Here is an 11,823-nt window from a genome sequence, read left to right as displayed (position 1 = left end):
GCTGGACATTGGCTGGGACCCAGGCAACAGGGCCCTTATCTGGGGCGGGGACCTGGGTCTGTGCTTTGGGCTGGAGCCTCAGTCTAGATGCTGCCATGATTGCAGGGGGGGGGGATCCTCCCCTTCAAGCTGCTGCCCGTCTGGCATTTGCTCAGCCCCCCCCAGCTCACATCCCCCCCATCTGCCATGACCCCCCCCCACACACCTGTGCCCTCTGCCCTGTCCCATGAGCCACCCCCAGCCGGTGCTCTGGGGACCCCCCCGGAGTGAAGCCCCCGGCCATTGGGAACCAGAGGAAGGTGGAATTGCCCCCTCCCTGCGGGCGGGGGGGGCACCTCCCCCTGCGTGCACGGCCCCGGCCTGCCTTACCGGGGGGGGGGGGGCGGACTACGTTTCCCAGGATGCAGCTGGAGTTTTGGGAGGCCCCCGATTGGCTGCCCCTGCCCCACGGCAGCCCCGGGGAATGAATGAAGCTGCAGCGGGCTGCGCCGAGCCGGGCGCGGAGCCGGGCTGCGGGGATGGCCGCGGCGGTGCAGAACCCGCTCAAGTCGTGAGTACCGGGCCGGGGGCGCCGAGCGGGGGGCGCCTCCATTGTGCAGCTGATGCCCCCCCCAAACCCCGCCCCTCCGGCGGCCCCCCCCTCCCCCCGCACCGCTTGAATCCCCTCCCGGGGGGCTCGCGCTGTGCCGGCGCCGGGTCCCCCGGGGGGGGCGCCCGGGGGGGGTAGATGCCATTGTGCGGCGGGCCGGGGGGCCCGGGGGGGTCACCGCTGGAGCCCGGATTCGGGCCGGTCGGCGGGGGGCGGGGCCGAGCCCCCCGGCCCAGTTACCGCGGGCGGGGGGGCGGCTGTCGCGGTGCCAGGGGACAAAGTTCCTTGGGGGGCCTGGGCCAGAGCCAGCCCCGCCTTCCCCCCCCCCGGCCACCCCACCTTCCCCCCCCCCGGCCAGCCCCACACATCCTTCTGAGCGTCCAGCGTTAGCCAGCCAGCCCCTGAGCCAGCCCCATCTGTCCCTCAGCCCCACGCCCCCACGCAGGTCCCCACCCAGATCCCTGGGTCCATCGCCAGCCCCCCCCTCGATCTGTCCCCGTCCAGAGCCATCCCTGCCCCCCCCAGTACAGCCCCTTCTGTCCGTCCATCCCCAGACACGCCCATCACCTCTCTGGCCCCACACCTCCGCCCGCTCGCGAGACGGGCCGTGGGTCTAGGCAGGTGTCTTCCACCCAGCGGGGGGGTCACTGCCGCCGCATGTGGGGGGCTGAGGGGTGCAGTCACAACCCCTCCCCGCCTGGCCTGAGATGGTTCTGTCCTAAGCACCCCCGTGACGTGGTTAGTGACACTCGGCTCCTGGGTCGGGGGAAACTGAGGCATGGAGTGGGGAAGGGATTCGCTAGAGGCCTGTAGCAGAGCTGGGACTAGTCCCGACTGCGCTAGCGTTAGACCCCGTCCCAGGGCCAGGGCCAAAACTGGTTAGCCAGGACTCCTGGGTTCTCTCCCCAGCTTGGGGGGCGGGTGGTCTAGTGGTTAGAGCAGGGGGCTGGGGGCCAGGACTCCTGGGTTCTCTCCCCAGCTTGGGGGGCGGGTGGTCTAGTGGTTAGAGCAGGGGGCTGGGGGCCAGGACTCCTGGGTTCTCTCCCCAGCTTGGGGGCGGGTGGTCTAGTGGTTAGAGCAGGGGGCTGGGGGCCAGGACTCCTGGGTTCTCTCCCCAGCTTGGGGGGCGGGTGGTCTAGTGGTTAGAGCAGGGGGCTGGGGGCCAGGACTCCTGGGTTCTCTCCCCAGCTTGGGGGTGGTGGTCTAGTAGTTAGAGCAGGGGGCTGGGGGCCAGGACTCCTGGGTTCTCTCGCCAGCTGGGGGGGTCTAGTGTTTAGAGCTCCCCGCCGGAGGCCGAAGGGTTAACTGGGCCCTCATTAGCATCTTATTATCCCCGCCCCGCCCCCCTTCGGGCCCCTGGCTGCGGGGGGTCCCTGGGCCACGGGAGGTGCCTGCCCGGAGCCCGGCCGGGCGCTGCCCCAGCCGCGAGAGACGGTCCCGAGCTCGCAGCTTGAAGAGACAAGGGCAGGGCCATTAGCCCCATGTCACAGGTGGAAAACTGAGGCCCAAGGTCACCCGGGGGCAGGACGCCTGGGTTCTCTCCCAGCTCTGGGAGGGGAGTGGGGGGTCTAGTGGTCAGAGCAGGGGGCTGGGAGCCAGGACGGCTGGGAGCCAGGACGCCTGGGTTCTCTCCCAGCTCTGGGAGGGGAGTGGGGGGTCTAGTGGTCAGAGCAGGGGGCTGGGAGCCAGGACTCCTGGGTTCTGTTCCCAGGAGTGACTGGCCAATGAGTTAGGTCAGGGCCTGCTGTCTCCCCGACCTCCTGCAGTCCAGTAAAGGAGCCCCCCCCCCGCGCCGGAGACTCCAGATGCTACAAGGGGGTGGGAGGTCAGAGGTGGGGTCTGTCCTGGACCTTGGGGACCCTGCCCCCTATTCCAAGTGGGGGGTGGTCAGATCAGATTCATTTTAACTTCCTGGGGAAAGGGTCGTGCTTGGATCAGCTGAGCCCCCCCACTGTAAGCTGGGCCCCCCACCCCTCTGGCCCCATCCCCACGGCAGGGCCCTGCCCTGATCCCAGTTGCAAGGGGGTGCTGGTGCAGGGAGGGGGCTCCACCCACAACCCCCCCCCATCTCCCCTGACACTGAGGGGGGCCGGGACGGGATACAAAGGGGGGGCAGAGGGGGCGGGGCTGGGATGCAAGGGGGAGCAGAGGGGGGCTGTGACTCCGGTCCGCCCCCCCTTCCGTTTGCACCTTCCCTGAGCCCCCCAGGTCCCTCCCTCACTGAGTGACCCCCCCCCCAGGCCCAGCCAATCCGCCCCCTCGGGAGGCGGGCCTGCCAGCTGTCAAGCGCGGGGCATGCTGGGAGCTGTAGTCTCTGCCCGCTTCCAGCTGTGCCCCCCCTGCCCCCCCCGCCATTGCACCCAGCGCCGCCTCGCGCAGCCCGGGACGGGCCCCGGGGCGGGACCGCAGCCAAGGGGGGGTGCGGGGGGGGGCAGCATCTCCCGGCGTGCACCGGGGCGCGGCGGGGGGGGGGCGATGGGCTCCCCCCGGCTGGGGAATGAATGAAACCGGGCCGGAGTCCGGGGCGGGCGCGGGATGGGCTCAGCCGGGCAGGAGCCGCTCCAGGGGTGAGTGAGAGCCGGGCCCCCCCCCAGCCCTCCCCCGGGCCCCCCAACCTCCGCTCCCCGGGCCCCCCCCACCTGCCCCCCCAGACCTCCCCCGGAGACCCCCCAGCCCCCCCACGGCCCCCCAGCCTCCCCTCCCAGCCCTCCCCCAGACCCTTCAACCTCCCCCCCCAGCCTCCCCGGAGACCCCCAACCTCCCCCCCAGCCCTCCCCTGGACCCCCCAACCTCCCCCCAGCCTCCCCCCCAGACCTCCCATGGACCCCCCAACCTCCCCCGCCTGCCCCCCAGCCTCCTCCCCCAGAGACCCCCCAGTCCCCCCACGGCTCCACAGCCTCCCCTCCCAGCCCTCCCCCAGACCCTTCAACCTCCCCCCCCCCCAGCCTCCCCGGAGACCCCCAACCTTCCCCCCCAGCCCTCCCCTGGACCTCCAACCTCCCCCTCAGACCCCTCAACCTCCCCCCCAGCCGGCCCCCACAGTCTGGCCCCCAGACCTCCCCCGGACCCCTCAACCTCCACCCCTCAGCCTGCCCCCCAGACCTCCCCCAGACTCCTCAACCTCCTCCCCCAAGCCTGTCCTGCCGGTCTCCCCCAAACCGCATCCCCAGCCTGTCTTCCCCTCCCCCCCTGCCAGCCCCTCAACTTCTCCCCCCAGTTTGACTCCCCACCCCCACCCCCGGCCCCTCAACCTCCCCGCCCTAGCCGGACCTCCAAGTCTGTCATGCCTAGCCCCCCCAAACCAGATACCCGGCCCCACCAATTTAGCCCCGCAGCTCCCTCAACCTCCACCCCCAACCCCCCCGCATCTCCCAGCCTGACCCCGTACCCTCCCACCTTAGCCCCCAGCTTGTCCCATAGGACCCCAACCTGCCCCCTCTGGCTGCCCCAGACACCCCAGCCTGCGCCCCCAGCCTGTCCCACTGCGCCCCCCCCCCAGCCGGGCTCTCCCAGACCTTCCCGCCTCCCACCAGACTCCCTGGCTGGGGGGCGCGGAGGGGCCGCGTGGGGGGGGCGGGCCGTGGGGGGGGGAGCTCAGAGGCTCTGTGGGGTCGGGGGGCCGGGCCGGCCCAGCCCCCCTGACCCCCCGTCTCGCCAGCCTGGGGGAGGAGTTCTACCGCGAGGCCATCGAGCATTGTCGCAGCTACAATGCGCGGCTCTGCGCGGAGCGCAGCTTGCGCCTGCCCTTCCTCGACTCGCAGACCGGCGTGGCCCAGAACAACTGCTACATCTGGATGGAGAAGACCCACCGGGGGCCAGGTGAGCCCCCCCGGCCCGGCCCGCAGCCCCCTAGCCCGGCCCTGCCGGCGCCCCCCCCTCCCGGCCCGCAGCCCCCCCAGCCCGGCCCTGCCGGCGCCCCCCCCTCCCGGCCCGCAGCCCCCCCGGCCCGGCCCGCAGCCCCCCAGCCCCCCCCGCCGGCGCCCCCTCCTCCCGGCCCGCAGCCCCCCCCCCCCAGCCCGCCCTGCCGGCGCCCCCCCTCCCGGCCCGCAGCCCCCCAGCCCGGCCCTGCCGGCGCCCCCCCCTCCCGGCCCGCAGCCCCCCAGCCCGGCCCTGCCGGCGCCCCCCCTCCCGGCCCGCAGCCCCCCAGCCCCCCCCGCCGGCGCCCCCCCCGCTCCCGGCCCGCAGCCCCCCAGCCCCCCCCGCCGGCGCCCCCCCCGGCCCGGCCCGCAGCCCCCCAGCCCCCCCCGCCGGCGCCCCCCCCCGCTCCCGGCCCGCAGCCCCCCAGCCCCCCCCCGCCGGCGCCCCCTCCTCCCGGCCCGCAGCCCCCCCCCCCAGCCCCCCCCGCCGGCGCCCCCCCCCTCCCGGCCCGCAGCCCCCCCCCCCCAGCCCGCCCTGCCGGCGCCCCCCCTCCCGGCCCGCAGCCCCCCAGCCCCCCCCGCCGGCGCCCCCCCCCGCTCCCGGCCCGCAGCCCCCCAGCCCGATCCTGCCGGCGCCCCCCCCTCCCGGCCCGCAGCCCCCCCGGCCCTGCAGGCGCCCCCCCCCCCTCCCGGCCCGGCCCGCAGCCCCCCCTCCCGGCCCGGCCCTGCCGGCGCCCCCCCCCAGCCCGGCCCGCAGCCCCCCAGCCCGCCCTGCCGGCGCCCCCCCCTCCCGGCCCGCAGCCCCCCGGCCCGGCCCTGCCGGCGCCCCCCCCTCCCGGCCCGCAGCCCCCCAGCCCGCCCTGCCGGCGCCCCCCCCCGCCCGGCCCTGCCGGCGCCCCCCCCCTCCCGGCCCACAGCCCCCCAGCCCGCCCTGCCGGCGCCCCCCCAGCCCGCCTGGCCCGCAGCCCCCCGCCCCCGGCCCTGCCGGCGCCCCCGGCCCGGCCCGCAGCCCCCCAGCCCGGCCCTGCCGGCGCCCCCCCGCTCCCGGCCCGCAGCCCCCCAGCCCCCCCTGCCGACGCCTCCCTGACCCACATCTCACCCCAGCCAGTGCCCGCCACCCCGACCCACAGCCCTGCCGGTGCCCCCCTCTCCCGACCCGCAGCCCCCCCAGCCTAGCCAGTGCCCCCCACCGACCCGCAGCTCTGCCGGTGGCCCCCCCGACCCACATCTCACCCCAGCCAGTGCCCCCCCCGACCTGCGGGCACCGCCCCGACCCACAGCCTTGCCGGTGCCCCCCCAATCGCGACCCGCAGCGCCTGCAGCCGAGCCGTGGGGCTATGAAGACTGGGGATGGGGGGGACTCTTGGGGCTCATTTCACGTGCCCCCCCCCAGGCCTGGCCCCGGGGCAGATCTACACGTACCCGGCCCGTTGCTGGCGCAAGAAACGACGGCTGAACATCCTGGAGGACCCACGTCTGAGGCCTTGTGAGTTCAAGATCGGTAAGGAACCAGGAGGGCGGGGGATGGGGGGGCGGTGGGGGGGCATGGGGGGAGGTTCTGATCCTGGTGCTCTCAGCCCCTCCCGGTTGTGGCCCCCAGATCATCCCCCCCGCACCAGGGCTTTGGGGGGGACAGGCGAGGCTGAGGTTGGGAGGAGGGGGGCGGTTGGGGGGGGCCCAGTTGGTTTCCATGGTAACGCTGAGGGAGATCAGGGCCTAGGGGTGGGGGGCACCCCCTGATTACAGCCCCACGTGACCACGGTGCGTGGCTGGAGGTCGTTTGGGTGGCATTTAGGTGAATTGCAGCCGGTGGGGCGTTACCGGGGGTCTCTCCGAAGGTGTCGGAGCTCCTGGGGGGGGGGGTCTGTATTTGGGGGCCCTGCCCAGCCGCTCTGACGTGATGCCCCCCCAGACTGCGAGGCCCCCCTGAAGAAGGAGGGGGGGCTCCCGGAGGGGCCGGTGCTGGAGGCCCTGCTCTGCGCCGAGACGGGGGACAAGAAAACGGAGCTCAAGGAGGAGGAACTGGTGCTGGACTGTCAGGTGAGGACCCCCCCCCCCCGCAGCCCCCCCTTGGGGCACCAATCTCCCCCCAAGGGCCCCCCAATCCCTCCCAGGGGTGAGCCACCCTTGCGTTCGGTCCCTGCCCCCAGCCCATCCCTGGGGGGCTCCCTGGCGTGGCGGTGCTGTGGGGGGGCAGGGCTCTGACCCCCCCGGCTCTGACCCCCCCCCCGGTCTGTGGCAGAAGCAGCAGGTGGGTGAGTTCCCCCACGACCTGGAGGGCGACGACCTGGAGGACGACATCCCCCGGCGCAAGAACAAGGCCAAGGGCAAGGTGGGGCGGGGGGGTCTGTGGGGGAGGGGGAGCTGGGATGATGGGGGAAGGGGGGTGTATGGGGGTGGGGAGCTGGGGGGGTCTCCGGGTGCGGGGAGCTGGGGAGAAGGGGCCGGGATGGGGAGGTGTATGGGGGAGCGGGGGCTGGTGAGAGCCCAGCCCCCCGGGGCATCCCCACCCCTGTTGGCTCTGTGCTGGCCCTGGGGTGGGAGCCGGGGGGGTGCTGTCCTGCTGCATCTCACCCCATTCCCGGCCCCCCAGGCCTACGGGATCGGGGGCATGCGGAAGAGGCAGGACGCCCCCTCACTGGAGGACCGTGACAAGCCTTACGTCTGCGACAGTGAGTGTGTGGCAATGGGACCCAGGCGTCCGGGGCGGCAAGGCAGGGCACTCGCCACTAGGGGTCCTACAACCCCCGGCTCTGGGGTGTGGATGGGACCCAGGCGTCCGGGGCGGCAAGGCAGGGCACTCGCCACTAGGGGTCCTACAACCCCCGGCTCTGGGGTGTGGATGGGACCCCGGCGTCCGGGGCGGCGAGGCAGGGCACTCGCCACTAGGGGGCCCTACAAGCCCCGGCTCTGGGGTGTGGATGGGACCCCGGCGTCCGGGGCGGCGAGGCAGGGCACTCGCCACTAGGGGGCCCTACGACCCCCGGCTCTGGGGTGTGGATGGGACCCTGGCGTCCGGGGCGGCGAGGCAGGGCACTCGCCACTGGGGGGCCCTACGACCCCCGGCTCTGGGGTGTGGATGGGACCCAGGCATCCGGGGCGACGAGGCAGGGCACTCGCCACTAGGGGGCCCTACAACCCCCGGCTCTGGGGTGTGGATGGGACCCAGGCGTCCGGGGCGGCAAGGCAGGGCACTCGCCACTGGGGGGCCCTACGACCCCCGGCTCTGGGGTGTGGATGGGACCCAGGCGTCCGGGGCGGCAAGGCAGGGCACTCGCCACTGGGGGGCCCTACGACCCCCGGCTCTGGGGTGTGGATGGGACCCCGGCGTCCGGGGCGGCGAGGCAGGGCACTCACCACTAGGGGGCCCTAGAACTCCCAGCTCTGGGGTGTGGATGGGACCCCGGCGTCCGGGGCGGCAAAGCAGGGCACTCGCCACTGGGGGGCCCTACGACCCCCGGCTCTGGGGTGTGGATGGGACCCCGGCGTCCGGGGCGGCGAGGCAGGGCACACCCCTCAGCTCCCCGCCCGCGGGATTCCCGGGGGTCTGAAGCGGGGGGGCTGGTCTGGGGCTCTGACCCTGCCTCCCTCCAGTCTGCGGGAAGCGCTACAAGAATCGGCCGGGGCTCAGCTACCATTACACCCACACCCACCTGGCGGAGGAGGAGGGCGGCGAGGAGAACGCGGAGCGACACCCCCTGCCACTGACCCGCAAGAACAACCACAAGCGTGAGCCCCGGGGGCCCCACGGCCAGGCGACTGGGGGGGGGGCCTGCAGCGCCCCACTGCCGGGTGACTGGGGGGGGGAAGGGGCCCTGCAGCGCCCCACAGCCGGGGTGACTGTTGGCGGGGGGGGGGTGCTGCCTGGTTTCTAATTGTTCAGTGGGGGGGTAGTTTTGGGGGGACCCAGCCTGGCCCCATTCTACCTCCTGCTCCATGTCCAGCCCCCCTCCGGAGGTCCCTTTGCTCTGTGGGGTGCCAGGGAGCCCTGGGGGCTCACCAGACCGGGCTCCTCCCCCCAGGGCCCACGCTCTAGTCAGGGGTGTCTGGGTGGGGGACTCCCCCAATCTCTGTCTGTTGGGGAGCTGGACTTGGGGGGGGGCAGCTGGCTTTAACCTCATTCTGTCTGGTTTTTGCTGTTCCCATCAGAGTTTTACAAAGAATTGAACTGGGTCCCCGAGAACCAGCGCAGACACACAGGTAACCCCCCCACACCCCGGGGGGGGCAGGGCCCCCAACCCGGCTCTCAGGCCCGACACCTGGCCCGGTGCCCCAGCCCCAGTTTGGGGCCTTGAAGGGGACCTGGAAAGGAGGAAAGTGACTGCCTGGGGCAGCAGGGCCAGCCCTGCCTGCCAGGGGAGAGGCCCCCGCCGAGCCCCCCGTCCTGCAGCCCAGTGCCCCCTAGTGCCCCATGGGGCTGTGATCTCAGACATGAGGGAGCCAAACCCCGTTTGCTGGGAGAGGTTTGGAGGACTCAGATGGGTGCAGTTTCAGGCCCCGGGACCATCTGGCCCGAGAGCTCGGTGTGTGGCCGCGCCGGAGCAGCTCTCCTGGATCTCAACCCGACTGCGCCCAGCCCCGGGGAGGAAAACGCTCTGAGTGAGATTCCTCCCTGGGAGCTGCCCAGGTCTGGCCCCGGGGCCAAGGCTGGGCTGACCCTTCCCAGCCAGAAAGGGGAGAAAAACACAAAAACCCGCTGGCTCCTGGCTCCCGCCCCCGGAGCGGGGCCTGCAGGGCCCTGGAAGGCCGTGGGTGGGCAGCTGGGGGCAGCATCAGTCTGCCAGGGCACTGTGCGGAGGAAGCTCGCAGCAGGGGGAGGTTGCTTGGTGGGGGGGTTGGCTTATTGCATAACCTAGGGATTCCACGTTGGTACCGGGCTGTGTCGGGTGCCCCAGGGCCAGGGGTGGGGCTGGGGGCAGTGTTAGTGGGGGGCTGCATGGGGCTGAGCCTGTTGCACCCCCTTCATCTCCACCCCGCTCGCTGTTTTCCAGCTAAGAAAGCTCCGGACGGCTCGGTCATTCCCAACGGGTACTGTGATTTCTGTCTCGGCGGCGCCAAGAAAACCGGCTGCCCCGAGGATCTCATCTCCTGCGCGGACTGCGGGCGCTCCGGTAACGACCCCCGGCCAGGCCGGGGCAGCCGGGGGCGCGGGTGTGACGGGGGGGAGCCGGCAGGGGACAGAGCCGGGCGCGGCTGGTCGCGCTGCCCCTGCTGGAGGGGGTGAGCCCTGCTCTGGGCACGCGCGGAGGACGAGGTGTCGTTTTCCCCCCCGTTCCCCCCCCAGCCCGGGGCAAATGAGGCCAGGCTGAGCTGTTCTGCATTTCGCTCCCCTGTGGGGGGCACGGGACCAGGCCTGGGAGGCCCCTGGCTGGGGGGCTCGCTGCGGCTGTGGCTGGTGTCCTGAATTTGCTGGGTCTCAGCCTGGCCTCACCCTGCCCTGGCGGGGGCGGCTTCCCAGGCTGGGCAGATGGTACCGGGGGAAGTGGGGGGGGAATCGCTTGCTCTGGGCCACCCCCCACCCCCCCCCGCTCTGTGCCCCCCGCAGGTCACCCCTCGTGTCTGCAGTTCACGGCGAACATGACGGCGGCCGTGCGCACCTACCGCTGGCAGTGCATCGAATGCAAATCCTGCAGCCTCTGTGGTACCTCGGAGAACGACGTGAGCCGCCCCCGGCCCCTGCGGCCCCCCCCGCACCCCCCGCCCCCCGGACGCGCCGGCCCCCCGGCCCCTGCAGCCCCCCGCCCCCCGCACGCGCCGGCCCCCCGGCCCCTGCAGCCCCCCGGACGCGCCGGCCCCCCGGCCCCTGCAGCCCCCCGCCCCCCGGACGCGCCGGCCCCCCGCTCCCTGCAGCCCCCCGGCCCCTGCGGCCCCCCGCCCCCCGGACGCGCCGGCCCCCCGGCCCCTGCCCCCCCCGCCCCCCGGACGCGCTGGCCCCCCGCTCCCTGTACGCGCCAGCCCCAACCACCCCCAGCCCCCCCCCGAACCTGCCAGCCCCTCCCTCCCTCTTGCCCCTCCTGGGAGTGGGTCCCATCACTGCCCCGGGCGCCCCCCAGGGGAGGCGGGGGTCACTGCTCCCCACTGACCTGCCTTCCCCCCCCTGCCCCGGCAGGACCAGCTGCTGTTCTGTGACGACTGCGACCGGGGCTATCACATGTACTGCTTGAACCCCCCCATGGCAGAGCCCCCCGAAGGTGAGCCCCCCGCTCCCCCAATCCCGCACGGCTGGCTGGGGGGACTGATGGGCCGGGGCTCCCCTGCAGGGAGGGGCTGCGGGTTAGGTTGGGGGCCGGCGGGGGGGCCGACGGGGGGCCAGGCTGACGCTCTCCCCCCGCCCACAGGGAGCTGGAGCTGTGACCTGTGTCTGCGGCTGCTGAAGGACAAGGCCTCGGCTTACATCACGCTCACCTAGAGCCGCTGCCCCCCCCCGAAAGGGCTCCCTGGGGGGGCACCGCGACCAGAGCCAGTGGGAGGACCCCCCAGCCATGCGCCCCCAGACTCCAGCACCCTCAAACCCTGCACCCAGGGGGGCTCCTATGCCCCCCCCAGCCAAAATCCTCCTCAAAGCCATAACTCCAGGTGGGGGGGGGCGGGGCGTGCTGGGCCTGGGTGCTCCGGGGGGGGCTGCTCCCCAGAGACCCCCCCCGACTGGCTGGGGGATGCAGGGGAAGGGGCTTTTGCATGATGTGGAAATAGAATTGTTTGTTTTTCCTTTTCCCAGGGCTGGGGGGCGACCATCAGAGTGTGGGGGGGAGCACTGCCCCCCCCAGCTGTTCCAGGCCCTTAGTGCTGGGGTGGGGGGGACTAGTGCATTCACTGCTGCTCCCCTGTTCCCTGGCACAGGCCCCGGTGCAGCATCTCATGGGCCCCCCCCAGCCAGCTGGGGTGTATTTATTTTAGTGCAAGAGGAACCGCGGGGGGGGGCAGTGCCCCTCACTAAAGCTGTTTGATGTGGGTGTTTATTTTCTGTTGTTCCTGGTTCAAAAAAAGGGGGGGGGTAAAAAAAGCTGCCAGGGGCAGGTGGGGGCTCGAGCAGTGGCCAGCCCGGGGGCAATTCCCGCTGCCCGCACGGCCCCCGCCCCCCGCCCCTCGTTCATGGTGTCGTGCTGGTACTCTGCCGTCTGCAATGTGCTTGGATTGTTCTGTGCATTAAACCATGGTCCATGGCCCGGCCTTGGCGTCTTTCCTCCCCAGAGCTGGCGAGAGAACCCAGGGGTCCGGGCTCCCAGCCCCCCCCTTTAACCTCTAGACCCACCCCCGCCCCCAGTGCTGGCAAGAGAACCCAGGAGTCCCAGCTCCCACCACCCCCGGTCTAACCCCTCGACCCCACTTCCCTCCCCGAGCTGCTGAGAGAAGCCAGGAGTCCAGGCTCCCAGCCCC

At 73.2% G+C, this 11,823-nt stretch overlaps 1 protein-coding gene across 6 annotated transcripts; it reads left to right on the top strand.

The window, feature by feature from the left end:
- The first annotated feature begins 387 nt into the window (after positions 1-387).
- Positions 388-11,609, top strand: DPF1 (double PHD fingers 1). 6 transcript variants are annotated; one of them, XR_012156056.1, is made up of 12 exons: positions 388-550; positions 4,248-4,408; positions 5,840-5,947; positions 6,359-6,486; positions 6,689-6,778; positions 7,040-7,118; positions 8,041-8,175; positions 8,596-8,646; positions 9,438-9,474; positions 9,992-10,104; positions 10,556-10,637; positions 10,785-11,609. XR_012156056.1 is itself a non-coding variant. In XM_073322307.1 (12 exons), exons 1-12 carry the CDS (start codon positions 468-470, stop codon positions 10,853-10,855), a joined length of 1,215 nt encoding a protein of 404 aa, XP_073178408.1. In that variant the 5' UTR covers positions 394-467; the 3' UTR covers positions 10,856-11,609. The 6 variants fall into 6 exon arrangements, 5 of the variants coding, with proteins under 5 accessions (XP_073178408.1, XP_073178411.1, XP_073178409.1 ...); XM_073322307.1 differs by having other exon boundaries at positions 394-550; positions 6,695-6,778; positions 9,438-9,557; XM_073322308.1 differs by having other exon boundaries at positions 399-550; positions 5,840-5,932; positions 9,438-9,557.
- The last annotated feature ends 214 nt before the right edge of the window (positions 11,610-11,823 follow it).

The sequence above is a fragment of the Lepidochelys kempii genome, chromosome 23 (genome assembly GCF_965140265.1).
Source record: "Lepidochelys kempii isolate rLepKem1 chromosome 23, rLepKem1.hap2, whole genome shotgun sequence".
Classification (NCBI taxonomy): Eukaryota; Metazoa; Chordata; order Testudines; family Cheloniidae; genus Lepidochelys; species Lepidochelys kempii.
This window is presented reverse-complemented; position numbering and strand designations above follow the sequence as displayed.

Excerpts from the sequence above, each read along its gene's own strand:
- DPF1 (XM_073322305.1), top strand. The coding sequence starts at position 468 with ATGAAGCTGCAGCGGGCTGCGCCGAGCCGGGCGCGGAGCCGGGCTGCG. Across the intron at positions 8,176-8,595 it reads CCGCAAGAACAACCACAAGC|AGTTTTACAAAGAATTGAAC; the intron begins GTGAGCCCCGGG and ends TGTTCCCATCAG. Across the intron at positions 9,558-9,991 it reads CGCGGACTGCGGGCGCTCCG|GTCACCCCTCGTGTCTGCAG; the intron begins GTAACGACCCCC and ends TGCCCCCCGCAG.